This window comes from Acipenser ruthenus, chromosome 9 (genome assembly GCF_902713425.1).
Source record: "Acipenser ruthenus chromosome 9, fAciRut3.2 maternal haplotype, whole genome shotgun sequence".
In the NCBI taxonomy this organism is placed as follows: domain Eukaryota; kingdom Metazoa; phylum Chordata; class Actinopteri; order Acipenseriformes; family Acipenseridae; genus Acipenser; species Acipenser ruthenus.
In genome coordinates, this window is record NC_081197.1 from 25,903,866 (window position 1) to 25,920,681 (window position 16,816).

A 16,816-nucleotide genomic window follows, 5' to 3' on the forward strand; every position below is an offset into this window, starting at 1 on the left:
AGGATGGCTGCAGTGGTGACGTCACACCCGGAAGAAGACGCAAACACACAGCAGCTGGGGCAAAAACCGAGACGCGAATGCACTCTATTTCTTTATTAAATAATAATGAAATCAAAGGTTTTTATACAAACCACAAAACAAACAGGCACAAGGGCCATACAAACCAGACAGACAAACAAGTAAGTGTCATGCTGGCTAATCCAGAACGTTTTAGCAATTGTTATTTTTAAATTCTGTCTCCTCTCTATCTCCCCGTACCTCCTCTCTGTACACCCAACCCCGACTGAGTGACAATGTGCGTCTTTTATGCAGTTGTACCGAGACTCGATTGCTAATCAATCATTCAATTAGAATCTCGGTACAACTGCACATGGATTAATTACGTGTCCTTCCCCGTGCTCACATAGTATTACATTTTAATCAGCACGTGAAGTGATGTGCAACCCTCGTGGCTAAATACAAATATACATTTTATCACACGTGCTACACAGACCCATTTATATCCCGTGTACCAATGACTATACACCAGCATTTAACACACTACATGCAACATATAAACAAACCATACGCACAAGGCGGGGTCACACTGCCACACATGCCTTTTAAACCAGGAATAAGTCTGGATCGCTCTTTGCACTCTTTCTAGAGCAGCAATATCTTTTTTGTAATGAGGTGACCAGAACTGAACACAATATTCTAGATGAGGTCTTACTAATAAAGTGTTAGCATTACTAACCTTGATTTAAATTCAACACTTCTAATAATATATCCGAGCATCTTGTTGGCCTTTTTTTATAGCTTCCCCACATCGTCTAGATGTTCTGAGTCAACATAAACTCCTAGATCTTTTTCATGTATTCCTTCTTCAATTTCACTATCTCCCATATGGTATTTATAATGGACATTTGTATTGCCTGCATGCAATACCTTACACTTTTCTTTATTAAAGTTTGCCATGTGTCTGCCCAGTTCTGAATGCTGTCTAGACCATTTTGAATGACCTTTGCTGTTGCAGCGGTGTTTGCCACTCCTCCTATTTTTGGGTCGTCTGCAAATTTAATAAGTTTGCTTACTATGCCAGAATCTAAATCATTAATGTAGATTAGGAATAGCAGAGGACCTAATACTGATTCCTGTGGTACACCACTGGTTACCTCGCTCCATTTTGAGGTTTCTCCTCTAATCAGTACTTTCTGTTTTCTACATGTTAACCACTCCCTAATCCATGTGCATGCATTTCCTTGAATCCCTACTGCGTTCAGTTTGAGAATTAATCTTTTATGCAGACTTTGTCAAAAGCTTTCTGGAACTCTGAATAAACCATGTCAAATGCAAGTCAGTCTTTTTTTGTTTGCCATTTCTTTTGCACTGTTTTTTTTATTTGTAATTTACCATCTGAAGGGTAAATTTGTTAACCTGATTTTTAGTAGTAATGCTACTTGTACAACAGACATCTTAGGTACAAAGTTGTTGTTTATTAGTCAAGTTATAGTGTTTGACCAATAGACATTTTATTTGCAGCTTATTTGTAGTACGTTGTCATTTGTTTTACTAAGAAGCAAATAACATTACTCTTATAAAAGTTGATCATACATTCACACAGTAATTGTCCCTACGCATTTACTGTGCTTTACATTTTTTATTTACAAGTCAAGAATGTGGCTTTACCATGCTTCTCTAATTTACCATGCCTGATGGTGACCCTAGTGCAGGTGATCATGGACATCCGGTGAGGCTGACAGCTCGCCAATTCCCAAGCTTCATCCAAAGAGAACAAGGCAGTGTATCTGCAGTGCAGAGTGTGCAATGAGGGTTCTGGTCACAGACATCAGCAGGGCGAGTCAAAAAGGCGAGTGGCGACAAAGTACCAGTGCGTACCTTGTGAGAACATTCCACTTGAAATCTTGTTGAAATCTATTTATTGGTCTTGTTTTTTACTATTTTATTTATTCACTATTTGTTTGTTTTATTTACAATTTTGTATCTATTTAATTTATTATTATTATTATTATTATTATTATTATTATTATTATTATTATTATTATTATTATTATCTTTTACATGTTTTATGCATCAAAAATGACAAATGATGCAATATTAATATTATGCAATATTAAATCTAACTATTTTAGCTGCTTGTTGATGTTTAAACCATCTCCAGCATAGCACCCAATACAGAACAGCTTCACTCTGTTACTGGTTGCATTGGGACAATACAAAAATGAGTGTCTTTATTTATTTGTATCTCCTTAGTTGCAGCTTCATATTTTTTCTGTGCTACTGTACCAGCGATCAGAAATTATTTACCCCCCCCCCCCCCAAAAACCAAAAAACGCATTTGTCGTATTGTAAAGACCACATTCTTCCATTTTTGTTTAAATTCTGATATACAGTATTTGTACTTTGTTGTGAACGCCAAGTACAGACAAAATAAGATTGAGACAATGATATTTACACTTTCACTGGCAAACCCTTTTTTCGCCCATTCAGTCAACCAACCTGTTAATATACAGTAATTGGGTAAATAGAAGTCTCTCACCTCGTTAAGGCTTTAAGCCGCTATCGTTTGGCATTTAACGTATGGATTGTTTTTCTGTCATTTTGCAAATTGGCTGCTGATACTTTCATATATATATATATATTTTTTCAGATCAATCATCGATTTTCTCATGTGCTCCACCACACAGTTGCACAGAAGGCCAACAACTTCCCCATCTTCATGAAACTTTTTTTTTTTAATACTCTGTTGCACAATGTTTGGCAGAGATTTTTTTTCAGACTAAAAAGGTATCCATTTCAATAGCTGCTATGGGCTTTCTTATCACTAATGGCTCACACAGTTTGGGTGCAATATGCTGTTTGTCACAAAAACGAGGCATGAGTTACGCGCTGGGGAAGGGAGGATAGGGGTTCTTAAAGAGAAAAGAGCCTTCAAAACACACTTTAAAGGTATAAGTGTAAAAAGTTGTCAGGATGTTAAGAAAGAAATTACAGGTACATTATTTAAACAGTCGTAGCAACACGTGGGGATGTGTAACGTTTTATTTTTCGGAAACTGTGACAGGCTGGCTCGCAGTGGTGAGGTTGATGACGTCACGGACCAGGAAGTAACTGAAACCAAACAATGGATGGGCGGGTGAAGCTGAATGCTATGGCACTCAGCGTTTTTAATAAATAAATAAACCAAAACAAAAGATTTAAACAAAACAACAAAACAGAAAACAAAAAGGCGCGATGGCCAAACAAATAGAAACAAGTATATTTTTTAAATATAGCAATTGTTTTGTTATGTTCTACGCGCTCTCTCTCCGCTCTCCCGTACTCTCTACACTCCACCCCTGCAGAACGGACAGCTGCAGGTTCTTATACTCTGGCCGAGGGGTTAACTAGTTGTTAATTATCTTATTACCCCTCGGCCAGAGTCTGCCCGCGTTTCGTAAGGATGCATGACTGTCAGCTAGTTACATAATCAGTAGCTGATCAGTCATGCATCCTCACTGGGTTTTTAAATATAAATAATAATAAATACGCGGCGCTGTTATCCGCGCCTGCAAACAATAATACAAATAATAATAGGGGCAGGCCACTCCGCCACAGAAACCCTTACTCTTTAAAGGAGTTAAACCTGTAAGGATCAAAATACTTAAGCTTCGGCATCTTACAAATGTTAAAATACAACACATAATGCGAGGGAGTATCATTATGCAATTTTTTATGTGATCGTATAATTGCATTATCCTGGAGGGACTGATATTTACATTAATACTATAATAAGGATGCAGATCATTTCATATTCTTGCTGCACTGATCATCTCCTGAATGGTAATCAGAAAAAAAGGATTGCAAAGCTTAAACATTTTTACGTTATCGCACTGTGACAGTATTGCGACATGTGAATAGCTGGCTTTGGCTACCACTGTGAAAGATATATTTAAAGATTTAAGAAATGTCAGCACACTGATATGACTGTACGTGAGCGGCCTCTGTGCTGTAAATCTCAGAGTTCCTTTTGCTCACCTTGGTATACAAGCAGAGATAACACTGTGTGATGGATAATGGTTATGGTTAGGGTTAGCTGTGATGGACAATGTTTAGGGTTAGTTGTGCTGGATAATGGTTACTTGCAGGAATGTGAACAGCTTGCAACATTTTACCATGAATTAAAAAAAAAAAAAGATAATGCTCAATCTAACCACCTTGCTTGCAGACTTTTTCTGGATTCCTCATGTTAATTTACTTCACTGACTTGAGATACCATGTAATATTGCAAACTTTCAAATGCTGACTCCACCTGCTTCTATACCATGACAGAGATATTTGTTCATCACCACTTATCAACTGAATTTCTACCACAGATATATACTCCTTACCTGCCATTATCTCTGCCCACCCCCCAGACTCGGATGCAGACAATTGGTTGTGTGTGCAGCAGTGTCTGTCGATCAGTGTCTCTCAGGTTCAGGGACTCATTCTCCAGGACCAGCAACATGTCCATCCCCTGTGGAGGAAGAAATCATCTAAACCATGAAGCACAGCATAAGTTCAAAAACATGCACACTCATTAGTATGAGCTAATATACTCATACATGTTTAGTCATTACAAAATCGCATATATGCATTTAAAAAAAAAGGTGCCAAATCTGGGCAAACATATCTTTGAAACTACAAATTCCATAATACACCTGACCAGACAACTTCCTGCCAACCTTAAATAAAATAAAAATTAAGATTATCCGTGATTGTGTAACCTCCTCCCCATGCATGTCAAGTCTCAAGGTTAACCTGTGAAACTCACGGTTTTTCATCATTTTGAGAGTCTCACGGCCGTGCAATGGATTCTCACGTTTGTGCATATTAAGTTTGTTATTGTTTGCGAGCCTGCAAAACCCTTCATACGTGACACAGCGGTAAATCCAATACAACTGTCCAAGCTGATTATTTCTTTTTTTGGGGGGGAGGACATCACCATGAAGAGGTGTACATTACCATTCTATATTCCTGTAGCTGCTACGCAAACAGCCCCTTACTCCAAAGACAGAATTGCCTTGTTTCAAACTGACAGTTTGTCTGCGAGAGCCTTCTATGTTTTTGTACACAACACATCATTACACGGACAGAGTCGAAGGAGAGGCTATCAGACTGTCACTGTCTCGTTCACGCACAAATTACCACAGAAATAAAAGAGAAACGGACATCAATGGGAATGTAATTATTAAAGTCGAAAAATATAATGTTTTTATGATTCCAGTGTCAGTGGTTATAAAGACAATACAAAGAAAGACAACATATGGTAAGAAATAACAGAACAATTGGAAATTGATGGTATGTCTATCTCTTTATTTCACCTTCATTTTGGTCAAAGTAACGGGGAGCGCCACACGCTGGTTTCGTATTTCTGTAAAATGATGCTTCTTTGTTTTAATAATGTTGACCAATAATAATAATCACATTCACACACTAACTGAGATTTTATTAAAACTGAAAATCAAAAAAAATATATATATATATATATATATATATATATATATATATATATATATATATATATATATATATATATATATATATTAAACTAATTCTCAGTATTTACAAAGAAATATGTGTAGATGTATTCTTTTTGAATGATTTACATGTTAAACCAGGTCACATATAAACATTCACTGTTAAATGTCATTTTTTTTGTGTATGGTGTATCCAGAGTATTTCTTTGTTTTATTTATTTTATTTCATCTCCAAAAAAGGAGCAAAAGCAGTATTTTGTTTTCATGAGTAGCTACAGTTGTGTTTTTTTTTATGTATTCGTGCTGTATTCGTGTCGTTTGCTTCGCTCCCTGTGTGCATAACCCTTAAGTCTAAGTCAGTGGCATAGCTGTCAGCCATGTGCAATAATCTTGATCCGTCACCAGCACCCCCACATCCCAGCACTCCTCACAAAACAAAATCTAGTGGTCTAGGTTAAGGTTTTTCATCAATACCAAGGTTTTTCAGCGGGGGTCTGTGACAGAAATAGAATGAGTTTTGGTTGTAAATCTCCCTCCCGACCTGTGAGGGCACTAAGCAGCAAAAGGGAAAGGCTTTGGACGGGCTGGCATGACAGTTCTTTTCCTGGGACGGGAAGTCGGTCAGTCTGGAAGAAAGCAAGACTCTGTTGCAGGAACGTATTGACCCGGAAGGTAAACGATGTAGCAGCTGCAGACAGTAAAGAAAGCTACAATCGTTCACCAAGGGGTTATGCGTAATGGCATAAAGGGGCCGGGGATTCGTAAATCTTTTCCTTCGCTTGGTTTCAGAGCGCATACGGAACTGGAAGGACCGAGAGAGATTCCCCATTTGTACTGTGAAAAAGTATTTGTGAGTGTTTGGTTTGTTTGTAGCACTGTTAGTAATTGTCTTTTGTTTTGTGAATTCGCTAGACGGCTAACACGTCTCCTGAGCTGTTGCCTTGGGCCAGCACTACCCGGAACAACAACACCACAGTCACTGTTTGTTTGTTATCACCCACCTCGAGCACTACTTCATGCACCCGGACTGGTGATTGTGGGAGCGGATAACGTGTTAATATTTCTTATGTTTTGCAAATCATTATTATCATTTTCCTGCCGAGCTTTACACATTGGTGTGTATTGCCGGAGGATTATAGTTTGGTCGCCAGACCTGGATTTTATAAAATAAAGATCCCTTTTCCAAATCGGATTACAGTTTCCATTTGTGATTATTTCTGCACTGCATCACCTCTGCACCTGTTCTACTCAGCAGCCACTTTGCCACAGGGTCTCACTGGTATGAACACTTAGGGGTTGACATGTATGCCTCTCCTAGCAGTGCTTATTCCAATAAAATGCAAGCAAACTGACTGTTGCCTCCTGATGTGAGCACGAGGAGGTGTGCTGCAGAACGTCAGAAGACTCTGAATGCGATGGTTGCAAGATTTCCCCCGTCCCCAAGAAAAGACAAATTTATAATTTTTAAAACAAACAAAAAACCCATCGGAACACAAAGGAAGACTGAGAATTTTTTAGTTTAGGATTAAAAAAAAAAAAAAACTCATGTTTAAATAAAGAAACAAAACACTAATTCAAATGGAATACAAAAGTGTGAGTACTAGTTTACATTTACATTTAGGGGAAACATCATGTATATTATACTGTTATTTATTGAGGAAAAAAAGTTAACGAGTGATATGAAAACCTTGACTTAAAAAAATATATATTACGGTACAGATTTCTGAACATTTCTGTTCAGTGCAAATGCCAACTTTAAATATTATATTTTTATTTTTATTATTATACCCAGTACAGTAAAACCTGCTTAATATCACTCAGGTTAATATCACACCCCGCTTATTATCATAACATTGAAATGTACCAAGCAGTCAATAGAAACAAGCTCCTGATGACTTTGTGTGTCTATCACAACTATCAACTAGCTTCTGCTACAAAAAGAATGCATACAGGAAAGTATGAGGACTTAGAGAACTTAAATTGGTTTAAATTTGTACTTGGTCGTTTATTGATATTAAGCGGGTCTGACAAATGTATTTATTGAAAACAGGTTGATTCACTTGTGCAATGTTTACTGCTCGAATACATTTGAAGTACATCAGTATTAAAACAGATTAATAGTGGGGATCGAGAGCGGAAAGCCGTGTCTGCTTGGGATTGGTGGTTGGTACACCGGGGGCGTGTCCTGGATGCGGGGATAAGTAGCGGGCTGCTGCTGTTGGAGTAAGAACAGAGAGACAGAGAACAGCAGAAGACACAGCCAAAGAGAGCCAAACAGAAGCGAGACTAAAAAGGAACCAGAGACTGCACGTAGTTGGCTGTAGCACACGGCCAAAACAGTGTGCTTTGGACGTTCTTTTATTTTATTATTTTTCAGTTACACCGGACAATCAATTGCTGTTGCTAAAACAACAAAAGAGCTGGACAAATTGATGTCATCATGACAAGCAGCACAATTTCAGCTTTTGATAGGTACATGTGGCAAAGTGGTTTGCAGTGCACAGGTGTACAGGTGATGCAGTGCTCAGCAATAACAGACTCAAGACAGTTCACAGTGAAAAAACACTCTTTTATTTGTCTGGGTTGCATGCTTGCAACTCTTAAATAATAATAACTGACTTTACACACCAATGTGTATCGCTCAGATAAACCACGGGTTCAGTCCCGAAATAACAATACACTGAAGACACACACAAACACACGGTCACAAGTCCAGAGTGAGTGTTCTTAGTGAAAGTGGTGATTTAAACATGCACAATGGTGAAGTGTAGTCCAGGTTTGTTTGCTGGCTGTTTAGCTACAGCTCCCGGAGTTTAGCCTTCTATAAATGACAAACCTGACAGTTTAATACAGAGACAAAACAAAAAAAAAAAAAATCATGGTTTCTTTTTACAACACTAATCCTTTCGTAACCATAACCAAGGAACAGATTGCTTTGCCACATCCCCTGATATACTCTCAGTGCAATCATGCAATCACGTATTCTCCAATCCATGACTGTGAAAGGGTGGTGGGTAATTCACTGACACAGGGGAGACAGAAAGGTGAACTTGAAACACCGCACAGGTGCCCAGTTTTATTGATGGTGGGTGCTTCCACGTTTTAGCCCGCAGAGGGCGCTGTAGACAGGACTGTAGACAGGACCACAGCAATACCAGAGGCAGTACAAAGTTCAAGTGCGGGCACACTCACAGGTGCTCAAAAGAATAAACAAAAGGAAAAAGGAAAAAGGAAAATAAAACACAGTAATCAAACTACAAATAAAAGGTGCTCCACTCTGCAGCGTCACCCCGACCGTTGCTACCCGCACAGCCCGGGTCTCCATCCTACACTCGCTGCTCCCTCAGCCTGCTGTAAAAATACTTATGGGGTCTGCCCAAGGTTTTCCCTGCTACCACTACTTTTCTTTTGTTTTGTTTTCTTTTAGATTTCTTTCCTGGCCCTTCTCGGTCCTGGACCAGAGCTTCCGCACGCTCAGCATCTTAGAAGGGCAGACCTGAAGGAACAGCAGAATGTTATTTTATAGAGCCAGCAATCCCCCCAAGACCTGCCTCTCAGCCACTCAGAGAGAGGGAAAGCCCACACACCCTCTCTCCCACCTCTCTGTGTCATTGCCATGACCAACAGGCAGATATTGAACAGCTCCTGCTACAATGACTGACACACCGCCTACCACATTAAGGTGATGACTTCTGGTATTGTGACTCCACCCCCTTTCTTGATGAGGGACTTCCAACTGACCCTGGAATGAACTGCCAAACCATCCAGTCTGGGGCACACTGTTCCTGTTATAACATGCCCTCATAGGTCGGTAGGGAGATTGTTGACTAGGATTCATTCACTCTTTGTCACAGTACATAATTTCATATATGCTGCCATTCAATTATTTTCAGCAAATCGCTGTTAAGATAGATGTTGCTAGCAGCCAAACAGAGAAGTAGGCAGTGCCTGTGTTGTGTAGCACGCCCGCTGGTTCTGTGATAGTCTGTCAACTTCATGTTCATGGTCAGATAAAACACTATATATTGATAATATCTGTTACATTGAAAAAAATCTAAGAAACTGGGATGAACACTTATCCCTACTTACTTAACTTCAGAAGCTAACCGTACTGCAATGGAACCATACGATTTTGTAGAGAGCTTGGAAAATGACCTCAAGCATACCAATGAGCTGGCTAGAAAACATCTCTGTGTCGCCCAGGCACGACATAAGAAAATGTATGATCTGAGATCCAGAGAGAATCCCTACAAGAAGGGCGATCTAGTCTACATTCGTGACAGCACGAAAAAGAAGGGTCATAGCCTAAGGCTTCAAGTACCATGGAAGGGACCATTTGTTATTAGTGAGTGCCTACGACCTGTATTGTATCGAGTTCAGGATCGTCGGGGTGACAAAGTGTTACACCATGACCACTTGCTTCCTTATACCAGCAACATTGTTCATTGATGGATGACGAGATTAACCCTTTGCGGTCCATTTATTAATCGCACGTCAGGTCTAATTAATTTTCACACGCGCAGTTAATTTTAGACGCGCTGTTTAAAAGTATTTTTTTCCACAGTCAAACGGGTTTAAATGGCCCTGCATATCAACAAAGCACTCACTAGGCATCTCCAGCCCAGCCCCACCCTTTCGTTTGCTATAGCGTTCACCTATGTAAGAAATAAATAATAATAATAATAATAATAGTCGTACATACCGATCGATCATCTCCGGATCACTCGTTTTATCACCAAACTCCTCAATAATGCGATCCAAGTCATTATTTTATTACTATAACATCTCAAAAAAGCTCTGCAAACGTCCGTGTTTTCTGTGCGCTGATTCAGTCAGCCAACTTGTTTACTTACGACCTGCCCCGTTATCTGATACCAGATACCATGTATGACTATTCATGAGAGACCCCTTTTTATTTATTTATTTATTTTTTTCGACTTGTCTCGGCTCTTGTCGCTCCCACTTGGCAATTGAATGGTTTTCTCGGCTTTTTCCGGAGAAAAAACGACTAGAAACCCGTTTTTTTGCGTTGCTATAATGATGTCGGACCCAGTCCGACAAAGGACCTGTGAGGAATAATTGCAATGTCGGACCCAGTCCGACAATGGACCGGAAAGGGTTAAGGCACTACATCTCCTTGAAGGAGTCTATGATTAATCCCCCTCCGAGGGCCAAGCCAGAGCCCCAGCTACAGATATCCAGGACAATCTCACAGAAGCACCCAGCTGTGATTATCAACAAAGCGACTCTGATGTGTCTAGGAAAGATCCAGGGACTTATTGAACAAACACTAAAATACATCAAGCAGCTACCTGCAGGCGCCGCCAAGTGAAGAGGAGGGCTACCACTAAGTGACTCTGAGCCTTAAGATGATGACCCTGGGGTTCAATGTACCAGCAGTGGACAAGCCATAAATGTTCCAGTCCACTTCCTGGACTAACTGGTTTAGAAATACTCTTTTGCGTTATTAAAAAAAATAAATTCTCCTCTCCTCTCTGACATGGGAATCTCGGCATGGCACTCTCTTCTCTTTTCTGCCTCTCTATAGGTGTACCTCAAGGATCTGTCCTGTATTCTCAAGCTACACTCATCTCCTTTTGGCTTCTCCTATCTCCTTTACACTGATGATGCCCAGATCTTCCTTTTCTTTCTCTCCTTTCAGACTCCCACATTCCTCTCGCATCTCAGAATGCCTCTCAGCTACCTCAACTTGGATGCATTCCCACCACCTCAAACTCAACCTCTCTAAATCTGACCTATACTTTCCTGGTGCTTCTCCCTTCTCTGACCTCTATCTCAGTATCCCATGACTATCACTCTCTCTCCATCTTCTGCTGAAAACCTAGGTGTTATTCTTGACCCTTCCCTCTCCTCTCAACACATCTCTTGCCTGACTACTCTAACTCTCTCCTTGCTGGTCTGCCCGCTTCAGCTATCCGCCCCATTCAGCTCATTCAAAATTCAGCTTCTCGTCTTGTGTTCTCCCAGCATCACTACTCTCATATTACCCCTCTGCTTCACACCCTCCTCTGGCCACCTATCTCTGCTTGCATTCAATTTAAGACTGTTGCCTACCACTCTCTTCACCACACTGCCTCCTCCTACCTCCAATCCTTCATGTCTCCCTACATCCCCTCTCGCCATCCGCTCCTCCTCTACTGGCTGACTGGTCATGCCATCCCTCCACTCTCAATGCTCCTGTGCCCGCTCCTCTTGCCTAGTCGCTCTGTTGTGGAACCAGCTACCGGAGACCTTCAGGACTGCTCTGTCTCTCACTAAGACTCTCTCACCTCCTCAAGACTCACTTGTTTAGACTGCACTTGCAGAACTTTTGATATACCCCTCCTGCTATGCACTGGACTTCCCTGACCTACGCACCATGTTACTGGATCCTCAGCTAATGCACTACCCTTACACTATTGCACTACTATTATGTCTGTAGACATAACTCATTCTAATCCTAACTTGTTGCATCCTAGTTAATATTGTATTTTAGTAGTATTATTTGCACTAATTGTAAACTATACTGTATTTAAATATTAAGCTTGCATTGTAACCCTGTACTGCCCTGCAACACCTGCGAGTCGCTTTTGATTATGTGGATGCATTCCCACCACCTCAAGGTCTCAACCTCTCTAAATCTGACCTCTACTTTCCTTGTGCTTCTTCTCTCTCCTCTGACCTCTATCTCAGTATCCCCTGACTATTTGATTATGTGGAAATTGAGTGTCTTCAGACTGTATTTTAACATATGGCAATAAAATATACATACCAGGCAAATCCAGTTCCTTCGAAATGGTCCCATATATTATCTTTATAATTGTGATTATCTTTGTCATAAAGCTCTTGGTATTTCTCCACAGCAATTATTTTTTCCTCCGTCATTTTGTATACTGCTTCAATCTGGTGGAGCATCTGCATTGAAGCTGTTCTCTGATTACTTCCGTAGTTGTCTTGCAAAGACATTACAAAAAATAGGATTCAATCCTATTTATTTCACATTGCTACAGTGTTGCCCCCGCATCGCCTGTCGTGTCACCTGGTCAAAAGTATAAGTACTATTAATTTTGTCACAACGCTGCACATTTTCGCTTGTTGCATTAAGTCTGATGTGTCAGGGCCTAACATAATGTTGTTGCAAACGTTTAGTCGTGTTAACGCTGTATAATAGATTTTCTGTTTATGCATAACCACTGTTTGTATGCTTAAGCTTTCCAATTCTTTTCATCATGCAGCTTTTCTTGGACATTTGTATCAGGTACAGCTACTAAATAATAAACATGTGATATACAGTAGTAGTACAAGCCTACAAGCTTTTACATTTAACAAAAATAGGTTGACTCTTATTCCTGCCTCTTGTCACCTGCTCCCTGATCCCCCGCTCCTTGGCAAAATAGCCACCTTACTCTAGCCCCTTTCCCTACCTCTCCCCAGATGCCAGCTGTGTCGTGCAGATTGCGTTTGTGGTAGGAGAGCTGACGGATACAGTTATTGACTGCAATACTGATTTTCCCAGGGACCAGTTCCTCTTCTGACATCTCTACCCAGCCCAGAGAGCGGACAGCAAAACACTGTAAAAACAAAAACAAAAAATCCATAAAGCAGAGTACCCACAGAACTTCCAGTCCCTCAGCTCGAACATCTAGAACTGGAAATGTGTCATCCTGTGTCAATCTAATATGCACATTTATTTGTAGGGCAATAACATACTTCAGTTTGAAGTTAATCCTATTAGATAACAAGGCATTGTCACCCAACATATTCCCCAATGGAGTATAATATGCCAGTATTGAAGTTTGCAAAACAAAACCCAGAGACATTAGATACTAATATTGCGGAGGCTAGAGTTTTTGCATTTGCTGTGTTATTTTTATTGTATGTACTAATTCATTTTTATTTTTCCTGTTACAATTATTTAAAATATTATTTTATTTAATGCTTTATAATTGCCCTGCACAATTTTTTATGTTCATTTCGCAGCCTGTGAATCCCTGGTAGTGGTTTGTGATATTAACTGTGGGAGAAGTGAGACAATAAGCAGTGCAAGGGTTGAAGAGCATAGACAGCAGCGCTTTACCAGGCAAATGCTTTCAGTTTGGTCTACTGCCGAGACTTCTGTAGCCACTCACTGTGTATGAGGTTTCCTTGACAACAATAGAGAAGCTGGACGCGTTAATCAGTTCATACTTCAGGAAATGGTTAGGAGTTTCACGCTGTCTCAGCAGAGTGGGACTTTATGGTAAAGGAATACTGCAGCTACCAGTCTCCGCTCTAACTGAGGTGTTTAAGTGCGCCAAGGTCCGACTGGAAATGTAGTAGAGTCACGCGACAACTGCGTAAGGGAGGCAGCACCTGTGTTGAAAACTGGCAGAAAGTGGGAAGCAAAGGAAGTTGTGGAAGATGCTACCCTTCATATCAGTACAACAAGTACAACATGGAAGAGGTGGCCTTGGTCTCAGTTCAGCTCCTCCTACATGGCACAAAGCAGTACCAGCTCAAAGCTGGTAGTCAACGAGGTGCAAAAGCAGGAGGAGAGGATGAGGTGCGTAAAGGCAGTTTCCCAGGCCAAGCAGGGAGAATGGACAAGATGGGAGTGTGGAACAACGCAAGATGAGCTGGCGAGATCTATGGACAATGGAACAGAGCAGGATCAGTTTCCTCATCAGGTCAAAATATGATGTTCTCCAATCACCACAGAACCTTAATCTATGAGTAGAAGAGGATCCGTGGTGTCCTTGGTATTCATCGCCTGCTACACTAAGACACATTTTGACAGGCTGTAAGGTAGGTCTTAGCCAAGGACGGTTTACTTGGCGTCATGACCAGGTGCTCCGATGTCTGGCTTTAGCATTGGAAGACAAGAACAGTGTAGCGTCAGAGTGGATCATAACATCATTCTGTGTATGAAATTAACAGAACTGGAATATACAGAGGGGGGTCCTTAAGCCATTCTCTGTATCTACTTGGTTTCTGGTCACAAACTCTCCCACTGACAAAGAATACTTTTAAAAAAGAATCATAAACTAAATACTGGACAAGTGGGGTCTATCTTCACCAGTGCTGAATAAATCTTGTGGCGCCAGTGGTGCCTTTCAAAAGGTAAAACCAGACAGTTTATGAATATCTGGACACCCCTGAGAAAGAACAGTACCCCTCAAATACAGCCGACAGGGGAGAAACAGCAGACCAATTGCGAACAATGGGCCGACTCGGAACGAAAACAGTCACTGGGAAACATCCCATGTGGACTTGGGCACAAACTATCCAATCACAGGGGTGAAGAGAGAATTACAAAAGCACAGGCGCGACATTCAAACAGGGCTCCCAACACGAAATCCAAGGCTGTAGACACACAAACAAGTCTCTGAACTTTGACAATCTTAAGACCCAGCCTGCGACCGGCTTGAACAGACATACAGTTTTTGGAAACTGATATAACATAACTACTCTAGTGTGTGCCATGGTGTGGGAGTCCGCTGCGTAAGATGTCTAAATTCCCAAAAGTACTTGTAATCAAATCTCTAATTTAGAAAGAGAAAGAGCTGGATTAAGAGTTGGATGAATATTTGAAGTCGACCGAGATTGAAGTATATTCAACAATTGAGCTAGCAGTTCAGGAGTCTATGGTGGAATATCCCAGACATAGCCGGACGAAGAGTGCACATATTGCTATTTCAGTGGAATACCTAAATAGATTATGATTCTTGTTTTTGCAAAGACATTTCTTTCGTACCCTGAAGTAGAGACGAAACACAAGGAAGACAGAAACCAGAATCTGAACTTTCCTTGCCAACAGGAAAGCCTTTGAGTACTTGTTTTGTTGAAGACACGGATAATTTGGAGGAGGCAGCAAGGAGTCCATTAAATATTAACCCTTTGCGGTCCATTTACTCAGCGCGTCTCCGGCGCATCAGGTCCAATTTATTTTTGACGCGCTGTTTAAAAGTATTTTTTTTTCACAGTAAAACAGGTTTAAAAGGCACTGCATATCAACAGGACACTCAGTACTGCATCTCCAGTTCCGCCCCACCCCTTGTTTGCTGTATTTTTCACAAAACTCTTCATAGTCGTGCATACTGATAAATCCTAAGAACATAAGAAAGTTTACAAACGAGAGGAGGCCATTCAGCCCATCTTGCTCGTTTGGTTGTTAGTAGCTTATTGATCCCAGAATCTAATCAAGCAGCTTCTTGAAGGATCCCAGGGTGTCAGATTCAACAACATTACTGGGGAGTTCATTCCAGACCCTCACAATTATCTGTGTAAAAAAAGTGCCCCCTATTTTCTGTTCTGAATGCCCCTTTATCTAATCTCCATTTGTGACCCCTGGTCCTTGTTTCTTTTTTCAGGTCAAAGAAGTCCCCTGGGTCGACATTGTCTATACCTTTTAGGATTTTGAATGTTTGAATCAGATCGGCGCGTAGTCTTCTTTGTTCAAGACTGAATAGATTCAATTCTTTTAGCCTGTCTGCATACGACATGCCTTTTAAACCCGGAATAATTCTGGTTGCTCTTCTTTGCATTCTTTCTAGAGCTGTGTGACAGGAGTGAAAGGAGTCCCTCTTGTAATTCACCCTCCCGACTACTGGCAGCGCTGTGCACAGAGGGCCGAGACAGAGGAGAAAGGCTGAGTAATGGTTGGGGCAGAAGCCGCAGTGGGGGCGGCCATCTTAACTTGGGGCAGGACCTCATGGTTGAGCCCCATTATTGCAATCAGCTGTGCTGCGTTTGATGATTGTTGGGGTGGGGCTCGGCACTATTTAGGCTGTGGGGTTCTGCCATTTGTTTGGTGACTGTGCTGGATTAACACCTGCAAGAGACGTGCTGGTTTGTTTGCTGTTCCTTTATTTCTTTTCAACCACTGAAGTCCTGTGTTTGCAGATCCTTGAAGAGCTGTGCGTTTGTTTTCCCTTGCTTTCCCTACCCCTTTGGATACCTGGGCGGATTTGCAGCACAGCTCCTTCTGTGCCTTTGTGTTTGTGAAGCCTCAGGAGGGAGCTGGGGCAGCAGCTGGAGGACACCGGTTGCCACCGCGTGGATGAACCAAGTGAATGTTTTGTTTTAACTTTTGCGTCTCTGTGTAGTGCGGGACTGTTCTATTTACTGTTTTTATTTCAACCCTTGATTACTATTGCTAGTATTCAAGGGGGTTTCTTATTTTTGTTTGTGCAATACGGAATATTAATAAAACCCTGCCCAGCCCTGCCTTGCTGGTGCGCAGGTTGTACCTCACTGGCTGCCTGTCTCCGTCGCTTCCTTCCATAACCCACCACAGCAGCAATATCCTTTTTGTAACTTTGTGACCAGAACTGAAC

At 41.1% G+C, this 16,816-nt stretch overlaps 1 protein-coding gene across 10 annotated transcripts in view; it reads right to left on the reverse strand.

Moving 5' to 3' along the window:
- Positions 1-16,816, reverse strand: part of apbb1 (amyloid beta (A4) precursor protein-binding, family B, member 1 (Fe65)) — a 154,106-nt gene that overhangs the window by 81,339 nt on the left and 55,951 nt on the right. For all 10 annotated transcript variants that reach the window (XM_059029754.1, XM_059029752.1, XM_059029759.1 and 7 more), the window contains 2 exons: positions 12,926-13,072; positions 4,371-4,498 (listed from right to left, as the gene is read on the reverse strand). In XM_059029754.1, the coding sequence (XP_058885737.1) occupies positions 4,371-4,498; positions 12,926-13,072 (275 nt within the window). The remainder of the gene's footprint in view (positions 1-4,370; positions 4,499-12,925; positions 13,073-16,816) is intronic.